General features: G+C 46.7%; 2 protein-coding genes across 2 annotated transcripts; one reads left to right on the top strand and one right to left on the bottom strand.

Moving 5' to 3' along the window:
- Positions 1 to 988: 988 nt before the first annotated feature.
- On the bottom strand, positions 989 to 4452 carry LOC127023009 (nucleoside diphosphate kinase 6-like). The gene is given in 6 exon segments (XM_050906900.1): positions 989 to 2972; positions 2975 to 3016; positions 3286 to 3446; positions 3918 to 3957; positions 4113 to 4215; positions 4363 to 4452. Coding segments are annotated over 6 exon segments (558 nt in total). The 3' UTR covers positions 989 to 2850.
- A 216-nt stretch (positions 4453 to 4668) lies between these two features.
- On the top strand, positions 4669 to 16601 carry LOC127023569 (rab-like protein 2A). The gene is made up of 8 exons (XM_050907776.1): positions 4669 to 4775; positions 4893 to 4922; positions 5173 to 5252; positions 12349 to 12428; positions 13395 to 13506; positions 15440 to 15537; positions 15781 to 15864; positions 16159 to 16601. The coding sequence occupies exons 1-8, from the start codon at positions 4669 to 4671 to the stop codon at positions 16237 to 16239; spliced, it is 672 nt and encodes a 223-aa protein (XP_050763733.1). The 3' UTR covers positions 16240 to 16601.
- Positions 16602 to 16650: the final 49 nt, after the last annotated feature.

Raw genomic sequence — 16650 nt, 5'->3', positions numbered from 1 at the left:
ATGGTTCAGCATCCTTCGGTCTAATATTCAGGTACCATGCTTCAGTGTGAACAAACAACTGGCAGAAGGTATTTAAGCATTAGTAAGAAGAGGACAACAACCAAAATACAAATGTCTACTGTGCATGACATGGTTGCAGCATCAGACATTACAAATTTAAGCTAAACCAGTATTCAGATAACTTGGCTTTATTATTTTAGAACATAATGTTTGGAGCTCAAATAAAGCAACTGAAAATCTTTATGAAAGATAAGAAATAGCATGTGCTAGGCATTACTAAGATTTCATAAGAATGTTTTGACTCAGGTGTAAAAAAAATAAAAGAATAATCAGAGGTTTCAACTTGTTCTGTAAAGACAGATTAGGGACAGGGAAGAGGGCAGCAAGAAAAGTGAGAAAGGATACAAGAAATTGTTTTAAATTAAAGCCATTGGAAGTTACAAAACCAAAGGTGATTCACCACGGGACCAATTTTGTATACAAAACAGATGCTAAGTGTCACTGGAGAAGTTAAAAAACATTTCTTGAGCACTTACAAGGAGGGGGAAAAAAAGAAAAAGAAAAAAAAGACTTTCATAAGAGTCCTCAAAACAGAGAGTATCTGCTGTCATCTCATAAATCCAAAGGCTTCCTTTGATATTAAAAATAACTTTTGACACTATCTCGTGCATCTAACACCAAATATTTCACTATTAGATCTGATAAAGTTCGCGGAACATCTTTAGATTTGCAAACGCACTCTGTCTAGGGAAATGGGACTGCACAGTTTTGACAGCCTCTACTCAGGTACAGTCTTGGTGGACCAAAGAAATGTTAATATGGACATAACAACTGGCAGCTATCTAAGCAATGGTGATTGTGATCTGATAATTATTCTGTGAAAACACTGTGCCACTAAGCCAGTGTTATTTGTACTTGAAATTTTAAAAGGGTCAGTTTCCCCAAATGTAATAAGTGACTAGAAAAAAATAAACATTTAAATGAGAAGTGTAAGCGAGGAATTATCATTTAATGACATCCCAAATTAATACCCAAAAAAGAAAGTACAATATAAAGAAGAAAGGTGAAAAAAATAGTAAGGGTTAATAGTTACAAGAAAAACACACATAACAGAAACTCAGGGAGTCAATAAAACATCAATTGACAGTAGCATTAAGGACAGCAACATTTCAGACCTGTATAAATGCATACTCGATCATGAGCAGATCCACCATTGGATACTGCTGGTGAAAATAAAAGCAGCAATGCAAAAATGCAGAAATATTCCGCAGATCCTTTTGATCTGTACCTGGAACAAAACAACGACTGCATTTAATCTCATATAATAGTAAGGAAGGAACAAAAATGTTGATGTATTTAATCAAGGAAGCTCTACGGCAGCACTTCCTACAATTAAACATTTTTCAATCAAATGCCCAACGTTTCACATAGTTGTCTTAAACTAGCCAAAGAGTAACTTGCCTTTGATCTGTGACACAATAATGCACTAGTAAATTTGGGACTCGGTCAACAGCTCAGTCAACAGCTTTAGTGACTAGTCACTAAATGCTAGTCACACATAACTTCAGAAAGTAGAGTCAAGCTAATAAACTTCTTGTCCCGAGTACATCACAAAGGTACCTTCACCAATACAGTGCATTTTAAATTATCCGAAAGAAATTCACTCAGTACAACATGGCACCTTAATTAAAGAAATTAGCATTGTAAGAAGCTATTAGGGGGACAGTTTAAATGGATTAAAAACTCATACAGAAACAGATCTCAAAACGCATAAAAGAGGAAAACATAAATAAGCATGTCAGAACCTTGCATTATACCTCAAAACCAAGTCCTCATGCACCACCATATAATAATTTTATTAATTATCTGGATAATTAAATGACCGTCCATGTAATTTACAAAGGATATGGAACTCAGTGCTTCAATGCCCAGTAAGTCTACAGGCAATGAAGTCTTTGAGTCGCCATTAGGCATTTTGTTACAAGGCTTAATGTAAAGAGCTCCTGGCAGCAATTCTACAGCCTCTGTGTACCAGCATTCAAATTAACTTCTCTGGCATTTTATTAGGGATTCAAGAAATCCATAGCTCTAATAGCCACTATCAAGTTTCATCGGAACTACTGATCTCATGCCCCAGGGAATCTAAAAGCACAACACAGAAGATCCTTCACAGGCACCGGACTACTCCACACCTTTCTGCAACTTCCCCTAGAACTTCTGTTGCAGGCTTGTCAGCCCAGATCAAACTGAACCAATAGGATATGCTGCTTTCCTCTTGAGAATGGCTTCTAACTGTGCCCTCCACCAGATGCTTACGATATGAATCATGATACAAAACTGAAGATAATCTTGTTTCTCAGCTTGGATCCAAGAAAGCAAGGAGTGGAGAGTTAATATTGCCCTGCTTACCACTGCATTTTTTCATATTCTTTTTCCTCCTCTTTTCTCCTTAAGGGACTGTGGGAACAGAGCAAATATGAAGAATCTGAGGCCTACCATCAACAAAACCAATCATATCCTAACTGGAACTAGCAACCACCTTTCCACCTAGCCCTTTGATGAACTCACCTGTACTGCTCATATCCAAATAAACACGAGGGACCAGTGAACTGCATGGCTAGACCTCTCTATCAAGCTGGAGTACTGCTACTTGAGCAGTTTTTCCTAAAATGCACCAGCACCTGTATGCTGCATGAACAACATAATCCCAGGTAGCACAACATAATGTGCATTAGGTCTTTCCCTCCCACACACTCCTCAAAACACGCCATGCCTGTCTTGTCATGGGGCTGACCCAAACAATGTGCCTAGCAGCTACTTGCAGCTCAGCAAACCATACCCCTGGGTAACTCAGGTCAACTCTGTTTCTTCATCCCTGAACACACAGTGGACACGCTCCTCTGCATTGTAATACACCTGCCCACAGCGCAGACGTGGCTCTTCCTGCTGGTACCAGAGCTGTTCATTGAACTCGGGAAGAAAAAGGCAATTTCTCTGCTGGCTGATGCTGGTGAATCTGTTAGAAAACAGAGGAAAAGAAGATGAGAGATGCCAGTCCGGCACTGCAAATATGTGCTATGTTCCAAAGGGAAGGGCAGAAGCCGTAAAGAAAAGCACCAGGCTCGGTCACACCAGGCCAGGTGTGACTGGAGTCTGCAGAAGTGAGCAAATCATTAACCTTCACTCCCAGAATGGAAAGCAAGCAAAGGCAGACAAAATACCGTCATTCATGCCTCCCTGAGCTCCAGTCTTTGCCCAACACTCAGCCAAGAAGGACAGGTCTACCTGAGCCATGAGTGGTATTCCTGGTGTCAGTGAGGCCATAAGCTCCTCGGATGGAGTCCGGGACGATGTTTCGGGCTCGGAATACTTTGGTGGGTCCCATCAGGGATCTCCAGAGGGGGACAGCATTCTCATGGGCCAAGATATAAGCCCACATGGGGCCACTGAGAAAAGGACCAGGGAAGAGCAGAAGTAGATAAGATTACAAAAGGGCATAGCTCCTTCATTCTTCTAAATACAGCAAGGGCAAAGAAGCGCAACTGCCATGCAGTGCTTTCTGGGAGGGGACACAGACCTACCAGGACACTAGACACTGAGATCATGGCTCAGAAGCAAAGCATTTGCATGAATGACCTCCTCCTACATGATGGTACCCACAACCTTCGGGCATGCCACCCCACCAAGTACTGCTGTTGTCACAGCAGAGTTGGTTCCTGACATTGCTCCACCCCCGAGCCCAGAGCCTTCCACCTCGGTACACCACAAGCACCGACTCCTGATGAGATGCCTCCCACGCCGAGGTGGACCCCTCCAGATGCAGAAGCATTGCTCGGGCAAGACAAGGGTCCACCTGCAAAGCAAAGTGAGCTTCCTCCCTGCGCCCCGCGCAGCCCGGCTGCGGGCACGGCAGGTACCTGGCCATGAACTCCACCAGCCGCTGGTAGAAGAACCGCCCTGCGGGAGAAAGACGGCCCGAGTCACACAGCCCAGCTCCGCCGGCCCCGGCCCCGGCCCCGTCCGGCGGCCAAGCTCGTCCGCCCGCAGCGCCTGCCCCCGTGCTCCTGGCGGCAGCGGCGGCCTCGCCCGCCCGGGAGCCCCGGCCCGCCTACCCGCGTGCTCCCGGTAGAAGCGGCGGCTCTCCTCCCGCCCGCAGCGCAGCTTCTTGGCGCGCACGATGAGGAACCGGTTGCTGAGGATGGTTTCGTGCACGGCCTGCGGGCAGAGGCGCAGCGGCTGGGCGGGCGACGCGCACCGCCAGGACGCGCCGGGCCGGACCGACAGACCAGACCAGGCCGGCCAGGCCGGGCCGGGCCGGGCCGGGCGGCGCCGACGGAGCGCTCCAGTCCGCCCAGCCCTCACCTCCAGCACCAGCGGGTGGGCCACGGCGTCCGGCTTCAGCAGCGCCAGCGTCAGCTGCAGCGGCCGCCCCGAGCGCCCCGCGGCCGCCATGGCGCCCGCCTCGCCGGGCGGCGTCGCGCGGGTGACGGCAGAGGGGGCGGAGCGCCGCGCGCGTGACGCGCTACCGAGGGGGAGAAGGGCGGGGCAGAGCGCCCGGTGACGCACGGAGGGGCCGCGGGGCGGGGCCTGGGGGGAGGCGGGGCCTGAGGCGAGGCCCGGGGCGGGGCCTGCCGTGTCGCGTAGCAGCGGGGACGCGGAGGCGGCGCCATGGCGGACGCGGCGGCGGCGGGGCAGGCCCGGGACGAGGCCGCGGCCGGCGCTGAGGAGACCGTGAAGATCATCTGCCTGGGCGACAGCGCCGTGGGCAAGTCCAAGTGCGTGGCCGCGCGGGCGTGCCGCCGCCCGGCCGGTTCCCGCGGGGAGGGCGGGGCGGGGCAGGGCGGGGCGGCTCGGTCCCGCGGCCTAACGGCTGTGTGGTGCTCTTTCCGCAGGCTGCTGGAGAGGTTCCTGCTCGACGGCTTGTATCCTTGCGGGGCGGCCCCTTCGTTCCCGTCCGTATCGCCGGGCCTGCGCCCTCAGCAGCCCCGCGCCGCTGCGCAGGGGGCGGCCCGGCCCGGCGGAGCGCGGCGGGAGGCGCGGCCGGGGCGAGCGGGCGGCGGGCGGCCCGGCCCGGGGAACTGCGGCGGGCCCGGCCGGGGAGCGGGTGCCGGCCCGGCGCCGGCGGTCGCTGCGGCGACGTGCTCCGCCGTCTGCTCCTTAACACGGGTGCAGCCGCCCCCAGCAGCTCTCCACCTTCGCCCTGACGCTCTACAAGCACCGTGCTCGGGTGGACGGGCAGGCAGTCCTCGTGGGTAAGTGGGGAGTGCCCTGCTAGGTGTTCCGTGGGCCCCGGGGAGAGGGTGATGCCGGCTATGTGCAGAGAGGGAAACAGCGACGGTGCTGTTGGCGTATGCAGCAGTATACGGACCCAAAAACATGGCAGGGGAGTTCCTTGCAGCGGGCAAAGGGATGCCAAAGAGTGGTTTGTAGGCAGGGAAATGGGGGAGTGAAGGGATCAGAGAATCACAGAATGCTTGAGATCTGAAGGGACCTCTGGAGGTCATCCTGTCCAAATCCCTGCTCAAGCAGGGACACCTAGAGCCAGTTGCCCGGGACAATGTCTAGATGGCTTTTCAATATCTCCAAGGAGGAGACTCCACAACCTCTCCGGGCAGCCTGTGCCCGTGCTCAGTCACCCTCACAGTGGAAAAAGTGTTTCCTGATGTTCAGAGGGAACCTCCTGTGTTTCAGTTTGTGCCTGTTGCCTCGGGTCCTGTCACTGGGCACCACTGAAAAGCACCTGGCTCCATCTTCTTTACACTCTTCCTTCAGGTATTTATACTCATTGATGAGATCACCCCTGAGCCTTCTCTTCGCTAGGCTAAAGAGTGCCAGCCCTCTCAGCCTTCCCTCACAGGAGAGACGCTCGTGTCCCTTCATCATCTTCGTGGCTCTTCGTTGGACTCTCTCCAGTATGTCCATGTCTCTCCTGTACTCAGGAGCCCAGAACTGCACACAATACTCCAGGTGTGGCCTCACCAGTGCTGAGTAGAGGTGAAGGAATACTTTGCCTAATGCAGCCCAGGATACCATTAGCCTTCTTTGTGACAACGGCACACTGCTGGCTCCCAGTCAGCTTGGTGTCAGCCAGGACCCCCAGGGCCTTTACTGCGAAGCTGCTTTCCAGCTGAGTGGTCCCCAGCATAAACTGGGAGGTTGTTCCTCCCCAGGTGGAGGACTTTACACTTCTCCTTGTTGAACTTCATGAGGTTCCTGTCAGCCCATTTCTCCAGCCTGTCCAGGTCCCTCTGGATGGCAGCACAACCCTCTGGTGTATCAGCGACTTCTCCCAGTTTTGTGTCATCTGCAAGCTTGCCAAGGGTGCAGTCTGCCCCATCATCCAGATCATTAATGAAGATGTTGAACAGGATTGGACCCAGTATTGACCCCTGGGGTACACTGCTAAGTTACTGGCCTCCAACTAGACTTCATGCCACTGATCAGCACCCCCTTGGCTGGCCATTCAGCCAGTTTTCAATCCACCTCACTGTCTGCTCATCCAGCCCATACATCAACAGCTTCTCTATGAGGCTTTTATGGGAGACAGTGCCAAAAGCCTTACTGTAGTCTAGGTAGACAATAGCTACTACTCTCCCCTCATCTACCAGGCCAGATCACTGTTCAGTTATTAGGTTCTTCAGCTATGCCAGTAATCTTTTACGTTTGACTTCCAGGCAAGGGGATATCTAAGTCAAAGATTATCTTTGGTTTTTTTCAAGGAATTGAATACCTGTCAAAGTAATTGCGGCAAGAATCCTGATTTAGCTGTGTTAGTCACTGTTAGTCAAAGTGCTTGTTGCTCAGGATGCAGTGTCATGATGGAACTAAGCTAACTAAGATTTAAATTTTGTCATGAAGCTAAGCTAGCTGCCCATGAAAGTTGCAGTCCTTTTCCCCTATGTACCCCCAGTGTTCACTTATAGGCCTAGTCCTGTCCATTGTCAAGCCAGTTCAGGAAGCTAACCATGCATATTAACCACTCAAAAAATCAGTGAATGGGTCTCTACTCATTTGGCTTCCTGAAACATTTCACCATGGAGGCTTATACACACCAGTGCTGGTGAAAGGGGCAGGTGGGAATGCACAGGCAAAGGAAGGAAGAGTAGAGAGTGGGCTTGCTCTTTCTTGTGAGCTAGGTATTATATCAGTTTAGCTGCAGTATGAAACTGTCTTCAGACTCCTTTACTCTGTCAATATAGTAAATAAGTGAGAAGAAATATGCCATATGCTAATTACAAAATAGTCTACAGTGGGATTTAGCTGCCTATCAACACCAATTCTAAAAATCCATGCCGTAGATTACTTTAGTAGATCTACTATTTTAGTTGCTGGTTTTTTAATACATTTTAACACAATATTCCTATTATTGGTCATCCTTTTGTTGGGTATTTTTGATTGATTAATTACTTTGGGTGTATGTACCAGTTGCTATATTTCAAGTTTATAGAATATTTAAATTATTTCTCTGAATATGTCTCACCTGTATGATCTTATCATAAAATACCACCTGTTTTATCTCAACCTTTGTTAGTTTTTTTGATAGACTACAAGCATCCTAGCTTTATCAGTCATCTGTTTATCAGTCATACTCTCAAATATACCATAACTTCAGTTTTACCACAAGTGCTAACTTTCTATTTTTTTATGCCAATGGAGCATTGCTTTAACCTATGTGAATTTGCCTCTGACAGCACAATATTGTTCACTGTGTGTTACAGATGGAAGTTCAAGAAAAACATTATCTTATTCTGTGGTTTGAGTTGATATTCTGTACTGCTGCCTCTATCACTACAATTTCTATGTTTTCAGCTCTGGAAGGGACTGTGAGAGGTCCTCTTGCACATCTCTGCACAGGAGAAACTCTTTACTTAATGATACTCTTCACACTGATATATATATATTTTATGTACTTAAAGACTTCCAATGACAAAGACTGCTTAGGCCATCTATTCCAACATATCAGGGTTCTTACTGCTAGAAAGTCTTTCTTTCTTGATACTTAATACAAATCTTCTTTATTCAAGGTAAACCAGTTATTTCCTGTGTTTCCTGGACACTGAACAAGTTTTTTCCCCTTCCTGTTTGCACCAGCTTTCTACATGTTTGAACACTGTACCTTTCCCCTTTATTGGTGAATGAAAAACTGGACATGAGCCGGCAATGTGCACTTGCAGCCCAGAAAGCCAATTGATCCTGGGCTGCATAAAAAGAAGCATGGCCAGCAGGTCAAGGGAGGCAATTCTCCCCCTCTGTTCTGCTCAAGACCCCACCTGGAGTACTGCATCCAGCTCCGGGATCCCTAGTACAAGAAAGACATGGACCTGTTGAGAGCAGATTCACAAAGATTATCAGAGGGCTGGAACACCTCTGCTATGGCGAGAGGCTGAGAGAGTTGGGGTTGTTCAGTCTGGAGAAGAAAAGGCTCTGGGGACACCTTATTGCAGCCTTTCAATATATAAAGGCAGCTTATAAGAAAGATGGAGAAAGACTTTTTACCAGGGCCTGTAATGACAGGACAAGGGGCAACGGTTTTAAACTGAAAAAGGGTAGTTTTAGATTGGATAAGGAAGAAATGTTTTACGCTGAGGGTGGTGACACTCAGGAACCACTGGAACAGGTTGCCCAGAGAAGTTGTGGATGCCCCCTCCCTGGAAGTGTTCAAGGCCAGGTTGCATGGGGCTTTGAGCAACCTGACCTAGTGGAAGATGTCCCTGCCCGTGGCAGGGGGGTTGGACTAGATGGCCTTTAAAGGTCCCTTCCAACCCAACCCATTCCGTGATTCTGTGATTCTGTGATTCTATTTCTTCTCTCTTTTAGGGTAAACAACCTCACTCTATTCTGCCTTTTCTCATAGGGCATATTTCTAGATCTCTTGTCATTCTTTATGGTTCTTCTGAATTCTGTTCTGTTGGTTCATGTTTGAAATACATTTTACAAAGATAGAGGTGGTTCTTCATCGGTGTCTTATCAGTGTACGTCATCACTTTGAGTGAGGAAATGCTGCAATTCTTAAACAACTAATATCTGTAATACAGCGAAGCGTCCCCCACCTATTTTGCCAGTTGCATTGTTCCTAACCTGGTTAGTAACAATGGTTTCAATAATAAAGTAATGCAGGTAAACTGGGATGGTTTATAGTAAGGTTCCATATAAGTTCATAGGGAGAATTAGAAACTATCCTGGGAGGCAAGAAAGATGATGAACTGTTCTTAGCTGAATATGAGCTTCAGAAGAGGGCTGTATTCCAAACAGCTAAGGTGATCTTTGGATATAAAACCAGAATATTAATTTGAGAGATTTTATAGCTATCCCAAATTTGAAACATTACACTAAGACTCCTTTTTGAAACCACTACAGCAAGACTGTGTCTAATTCTTATTTCTGTGATTCAGTAAAAATATTGAAAAATGGTTGAGGTTTGTGGTGGGTTGACCTTGGCTGACCACCAGGTGCCCACCAAGCCACTCTATCACTCCCCCTTCTCAACAGGACAGCGGGAGAAAATAGAATGAAAAAGCTTGTGGGTTGACGTAAGGACAGGGAGGTTACTTACCAGTTACCATCATGGGCAAAACAGACTTGACTTGGGGAAATTAATTTAATTTATTGACAGTTAATTGTAACAGAGTAGGCTACTGAGAAGTAAAACAAAACTAAAACCACCGTCCCTCCATCATCCTTCCTTTATTCCCAGGCTCAACTTCACTCCTAAATCTTCTACCTCCTACTCCCCCCGAGCGGTGCAGGGGAACAGGGAATGGGGATTGCACTCAGTTCATAACACTTTGCCTCTGCTGCTCCTTCCTCCTCGCACTCTTCCTCTGCTCCAGCATGGGGTCCATCACATGGGATACAGTCCTTCACAAACTTCTCCAACTTGGGTCCTTCTCACAGGCTGCAGTTCTTCAAGAACTGCTCCAGCGTGGGTCCTTTCCACAGGGTACAGTCCTTCAGGAACAGACTGCTCCAGCGTGGGTTTCCCATGGGCCACAGGTCCTGCCAGAAAACCTGCTCCTGCATGGGCTACTCTCCACAGGCCACAGTTCTTGCCAGGAGCCCGCTCCAGTGTGGGCTCTCCATGGGCTGCAGCTTCTTTCAGGGCACATCCACCTGCCGTGGCGTGGGGTCCTCCACGGGCTGCAGTGTGGACATCTGCTCCACTGTGGTCCTCCAGGTGGAGGACACCCGGACACAGGGGGACAGCCTGCCTCACCATGGTCTTCCCCACGGGCTGCAGGGGAATCTCTGCTCTGGTGCCTGGAGCACCTCCTCCCCCTCCTTCTTCACTGACCTTGGTGTCTGCAGAGTTGTTTCTCTCACATTTGCTCACTCCCCTCTCTACAGCTGCTGTGCAGCGTTTTTTACCCCTTCTTAAATATGTTATCACCAATGTTGCTGACTGGGTGTGATTTGGCCAGAGGTGGGTCTGTCTTGGAGCTGACTGAAACTGGCTCTGCCTGACATGGGGTCAGCTTCTGGTGTCTCCTCACAGAAGCCACCCCTGCAGTGTCCGTGTCGTCCCCCCCCTTACAAAAACCTTGCCACTTAAATCCAATACAAGGTTTCAGAGAAGAGCCCTGAGAAAATTGAAAGATGGTAAAAAGGGGCCTAATGATGAAACAGTCAGTCTGGTTAGCTTCTCAGGGAGAAGGTAAAATATCAGAGAACAGGAACTTGGTACAAAAGGAGGCTTCAGCATAGCAAGAAATATTTAACAGACTCTAGTTGATGTTAGGTAAACTCAAATAAAAGATAAGGTGGGGTTTTTTTTAAACCAGTAAGTGAAATTACTATTAAGGCAACTTGCAAAAGTATGGATTCATATGTCAGGGACTTATTTTTAACATGGATTTAGTACTTTATTAAGTAACTTGCTCTAGTTTAAGTAGTTCATCTGGCCTACGTTATACAAGAGTTCACAGTGTCTTCTGTCTTCACCTTTTATGAACATAATGCTGATCATCCAAGCTACCCTGCAGAGAAGACCTGTCATGAAGTGTGATTTGTAAAGGCAGGTAGTTTGATCTGAAGACCTTAAATTGTGCAGAATTACCACTTCCCTTGCTAGGTTAATTTTCACTCTGCTGGGCTATTCTTAGTGGTCATCGCCAAATTCCATGTGGTAGTTAGGATTGAATTAAAATGTGGTGTATTTCTTTACTCAATGAATCTTATTTTTCCCCAAGGATTTTAAGGTTGATAAATTCTTATGTTCTGGTGTGACATGGGGTATGACAGGCAAGATCTGCAGGATTTAGTAATAAAAGCAGCAGTGTTTTTCAATAAGCTATGGCAAGTTCTTTCATGACAGCTGCTGCATTGTTTGGGAGGTTAACTTAGGGACATTCAGTAGGTTGTGGTCACTGGCACCTCTTTTTTCTTTTAAGTGAGGATTCTGAAATGGCACATTAAAAGGATCAGGCAATTTTAGAAGCTAAGCAAAACTACCCAAAATGAATGCAAATGTGGTCTGATGAGTACTTGTGTATAGTTTGGGCAGTTTAAGAAGTTACCATCCTGTGAGTCTGATACACTATCCAGTCAGAAACTAATTTCAATGCAACGTAAACACTAAGGAAAGCGGCTTATTTGGCTTTAGGTGGAGTGGCATGCTTCAGTCTAGCTGACAGAAGTATAACTACATCTGACAGTTCTTAGTTGAAGCTGTGTAAATTTATACAACAAATAAGATAAAAATATTAGTCTACAAATCCAGTAAGAAGAGGTGGGGGAGATCTATACCTGAGACGCACAAACAGAAAAAGGCATTATAATGTTGATGACTCTTCAGGTATGCTTCATGATACCTACTTAATGAATTGGGACCTGTCTGTCTCAGGCTAATTTACTTACCCTTCATAATTTCAGAATGAGTCGTGCCCCTGGGAAGAGCAGAGTTAGACTGTCTGCGAAAGGAGACAGAACATTTCCTATGGCAGGCACCTGGCTATTTATCACTGTGTCAGAAATCAAGCTGTTTCAAGATGTTTAGATTTTGTTTCCTGTTGTCATCTCTAGTGATGAAGTACCATACATTGTTATCACTGTTTGCACTTTTGACTAGCTTTGTCTTACTGTCCTTTATAAGTCATGTCTACTGATGACTTCTCTTTTGCTAATATGTTTATAGCAATGTTCAGTGTCAGCACAACTCATAGCTAAGCCTAGCTAAGAAAAGGTCCTAGTTTTGCATAATCTCTTAGCCCTGGAATGTTTCAGATTAGTGAGGTGAAACCTAATTTGTGACCCTGAGTAGATGGACTGGGCTTTGCGTCCTGGGTTTAAGTTGTGAGGAAAACAGAACTTGGAAAGTTGTGTCATTCTAAGCTTGTGTTTTGTGTCTTACAGACTTCTGGGACACAGCTGGACAGGAGAGATTCCAGAGCATGCATGCATCCTATTACCATAAGGCTCATGCTTGTATCATGGTAAGGGTAGTGTCTCAGCTGTGATCTCATGGAATTTTGACTAATGACAGTCTCAGTTGACACGTGGCCTGTATGTTACTTTTTATGATTACTCTGCCTTATATTTCTTGTCTCTTCCAGTGGTTTAAAAAACTTTCCTATATTGTTCTTTCTTCTCTCGCCAGATAAAACCAGTGTAGTTGGGTATGTTTAGCTCTCTTCTGCCTTTCCTGATAACACTCTTACTATATTCCCTGGCTTTGCTGTCTTCTAAATTTCCTTACTTTTGTCACTGTGTTTCCAGTAAGGTGGTATGTACAACTGAATGTACTTATTTAGAAGCAGTCCTGTCAGAGGTGATGTGAGGGAGAGGGCATTCCTTTCTTGTTCTGTGATGTGACTATTGGATTATGTAGTACAAAACTGTTCTGACATGTTCTGCAGGGGTACTACATAAGACATTCTTCTCTGGTCTTCTGCCCTTTCTATTTTCCTATACTTTGCGCTTCCCATTTATTAGTTCAAATCAGTCTTGTTTCCGGACTCCTAACCCGCTTAGGTCTCTTGGTTTGTACTGTTGCTCTAACTTTCCACTATTTCTCATCACTTGTGAGCATCAGTCAACTTCATTGATATTTTAATTGTTAAAATAGAGAAGCCTCACATCTGACCCTGCTTAGCAGAACAGATCTTTCCCAGTGCTTGTTCACTGTCGTGGGTGATAGAGTGCTTGTCATAGTACAAAGTAAGAATGTAAAGGAAAATGAGGGACTGTCTCCTGCATCATGCAAAGAAACGGGCTTGTTGCATGTTTCAAGGCTTGCTGGATATTCTCCCTTTTCTCTTTCATCCTTTCTAACAAAGGCCAGTTTCCTTTGTTGATGTCCTCCTGGGAAAATTCTGGATTCTGTACTTGTGTTTGGTGCAGTGGGTTGATCAGGAGCTGTCCTGCTGTTGGCCCCATGATAGCTGATTCTTTTTCGGAAGGTGTTTGATGTGCAGCGGAAAGTCACCTACAAGAACTTAAACAGCTGGTACAAGGAGCTGAGAGAATTCCGCCCAGAGATTCCTTGCATTGTGGTGGCCAACAAAATTGATGGTGAGTATATCTTCTTCTTTCAACCTCCCAGGATTGTGATGTGATCCTCTTCTGACCTGGCTGAGAAAGAATGTCATTCATCTGTTAGGTCCGGATGAGTTCTTGAGTATTAGTCCCTCAGGGCTGTATTTTACCAAACGAATAGCTGGGTCCTCTACTGGGACCTTGCATGCTGTCTTGTAGGCTCTTGTCCTTGTTTTACTAGCAATTAAAAATACAAATTTGATCCATTTAAAGTTTATTCAAGTGATGTCCTTCCAATTCTTACCACGCTGCCCATTTCATCCAGCAAGAACCCGAAAGCTGATTGGAGCAGTACCTAGTCAAAAATTGCAGGATGCCTTGCTGGAAAAGGAGCATAACCTATCATGTGCTTCCCCTGATACAGTCAGTAACTGCCTTTGTATTGCTAATTCAGCCTGCAGGTTTCTGTAGGACTCCTCTGTGCTAAAGTATCTAAATATACCTGCTGGCAAAATTGTTCACCTTCCCCTGCAGATGACTGGATGATTCCCTCCTCTTAGGAATGCCAGCTAGGCATTCATTATTGCTATCATTTGGGTTGTGATCTGTCTCCTGCATCCTGTGAGAGCACATAATGCATCAGCTTTCTGCTCAGCATCAACAAGAGAACACATACCCTCAGGAGCGCAGTCTCCTGCTATTCTCTATTAAGCACAGTGTCAGACACAGGCTTCCTTGCTGACATTCATGGTAGAAATCATCGCAGCTGTGAATAGGTGCGTCCATCTGAAAAAGGTGTCTGGGCTCCTGCTATGGTCTATGGAAGTTCATTTTTGTTCAGTGGTGTGGTTTAGGGCATGATTGATCTTACCTAATAGAAGCCTTTCCTATAGGATGTGCCAAGCCAGCCTTGAATCCACTGATTGCATGGACTATACAGGAAGTCCGAGGCAAATGGACGCGGTGTTGACAGCCATATTATAGACAGAACCTCTGTGTAGATGAATCCTGCTCTTAGTGTTCTATGTGTGAGTGGACACTGCTCCAAGAGAGTCCCCTGCCTTGCCTTCGTCTGCTGTATTCCACCCGGACTAGGAAATGATCAGCTCACAGCTCTTAACACAGGCCCAGTCTGCAGAACAGTTGATCCAGCTTTCTGCAAAGAGGTAGGGAGCGGCTGCCTGGGCAGTGCTCACTGGCAAGCATTTGGAGTCTGAACTACTTCAGCTGTTGCTGCTATGAGAAAGGGCGTTTATGAAAAGGGAGTTATCCTCCTGTGCTGGCATACAGGCTGTCTATCTATCTATCAAAACTTTGAGCTGTTACTGCTGTGTCAGCACGTCCTGTAAATATGCAGTAGATTTGTTCCAAAATTGAAATAAAGCCTCTGGCCTACTGAGGTTGGGGTAGCTGGACCTAACTGCCTGTTAAGTAAAAGTATGTAACAGTTGAGTCATTTGTATACTGTGAGCGTGCCCTTGACTGACAGGAATATAGGTAACATGGTATAAGGGCAGTGGGGAGTTCTGGTTAAAAAGGCCAAACTGGAGGGAGAGGCATGGCTAGTATTGGCAATGGTGTCCAGGTCATGTGGACACACAGCAAAAATCATAGGGATGTGCCTGGAAAACATTCATAGCTGCCGCACAGCAAATGAACTGATATGTTCTAAGCTTCAAAGCATTATTCATTTATAGCACATCAGAATCCACCTATAATTTAGTCAAGCACCATGGATAAATCAACAAGAACGCTTTTCTTTTTGTGTCTTCTTGTCAACGGTTTGCTGATGCTGTTGCTTTTAAAACCCTATAGCTTTTGGGGAGGACTCTCCTAGCCTTGTACTACAGTGAGGAGGCCTTGACAGCTAAATCAGGCTCTGGTCCTATTTGTTCCACCACTCCTGCATATGTTGGCATTCTGCCTAGAGTGACGTCTGACTGACCACTTCTCCTTTTTTTGCCCCCAGCGGATATGAAGGTGACCCAGAAAAGCTTCAACTTTGCCCGGAAGTTCAGTTTGCCCTTTTACTTTGTGTCTGCTGCAGATGGCACCAATGTAGTGAAGGTAAAACATAGCTATTTGACTCAGTATCCATGAGACCCCTATACAGCCCAAGGACATGGAGACTGCTGTAGGCACAGAGAGCAGAAAATGGGCTAGTACATCTGTTTGGCTACTTGTCAGGTCCTGGTAGCTATAGGTAGTTGCAGAGGTTTTTTTTTTTCTTGGGGTGTGGGAACAGTTTCCGTATGTTACAGAAACCCAGTGCCCCTTACTTTGAGTGACAAGGATTCTCCTTCTCATCAGCTCTTCAATGATGCTATCAAACTGGCAGTTGCTTACAAACAGAATTCAGGAGATTTCATGGACGAGGTCATGCGAGAACTGGAGGTAAGAAAGGCTCTACTTACTGCACTTCTCCTAAGTGATTAGCAGTTCTGCTCTTTTTTCCCTCAGGGAAAGCAGAGCCTGTGGCAAAGGGTGAAACTTTGCAGGCATGGAAGGATTTGCCTTATGCTGGTGACACCATGGGGTTTGTGTGCTGCTCATGTCTAGGTTGGAAGGGGTGAGATGGTGACCCTCTGAAGAGCCCATGCTGCACTAGACCAAATTTGAAAGAACTACAGCAGAGTGTAGCTTTTGTTCTCATGCTTCTCAGCAGTTCCTTGTCCTGCTCCTTTCCAGAACTTTGACCTGCAGAAGAAGAGTGAGGATTTGTCGGATAAAGAGGAGAGCTGCCCTGAAGAGAAGCCCCCATCTGCCTAAGCCCTGGACCCTGAGTCTGTTTTTCCCTTTGCTCTAGATTTCTGGGGCTAGTTAGAGCTGGCCTTCACAGAGGAAAGTGATTTTTCTCATGCTCTGAGAGGTCTGGTGATGGGCAGCTGGGCCTCTCCCCTTCTTGTGGGAGACTGTCTGGGCATGACCTTCCTTGACTCGGCCCTAGCCACTGCACATCATGGTCAAGGAAAGGGCGAGAGTATCCATGATTGCTCGTTACTGCACGCTTCTTCAAGGCAAAGCTTGCCAGGAGAGCTAAGCCACTCTTGGACCTGCAGGGAAGGGTCCTCCCCAGATGCTTTAATGGTACCTACTGGAGAAAACAAACACTAAAGAATTTTTTTTATAAAGCTTTGAGCTTGCATCCTTCCTGCACTTTTGTTATAAGGCAGTCCAGTT

Source organism: Gymnogyps californianus, chromosome 1, assembly GCF_018139145.2.
Source record: "Gymnogyps californianus isolate 813 chromosome 1, ASM1813914v2, whole genome shotgun sequence".
Classification (NCBI taxonomy): Eukaryota; Metazoa; Chordata; class Aves; order Accipitriformes; family Cathartidae; genus Gymnogyps; species Gymnogyps californianus.
This window is presented reverse-complemented; position numbering and strand designations above follow the sequence as displayed.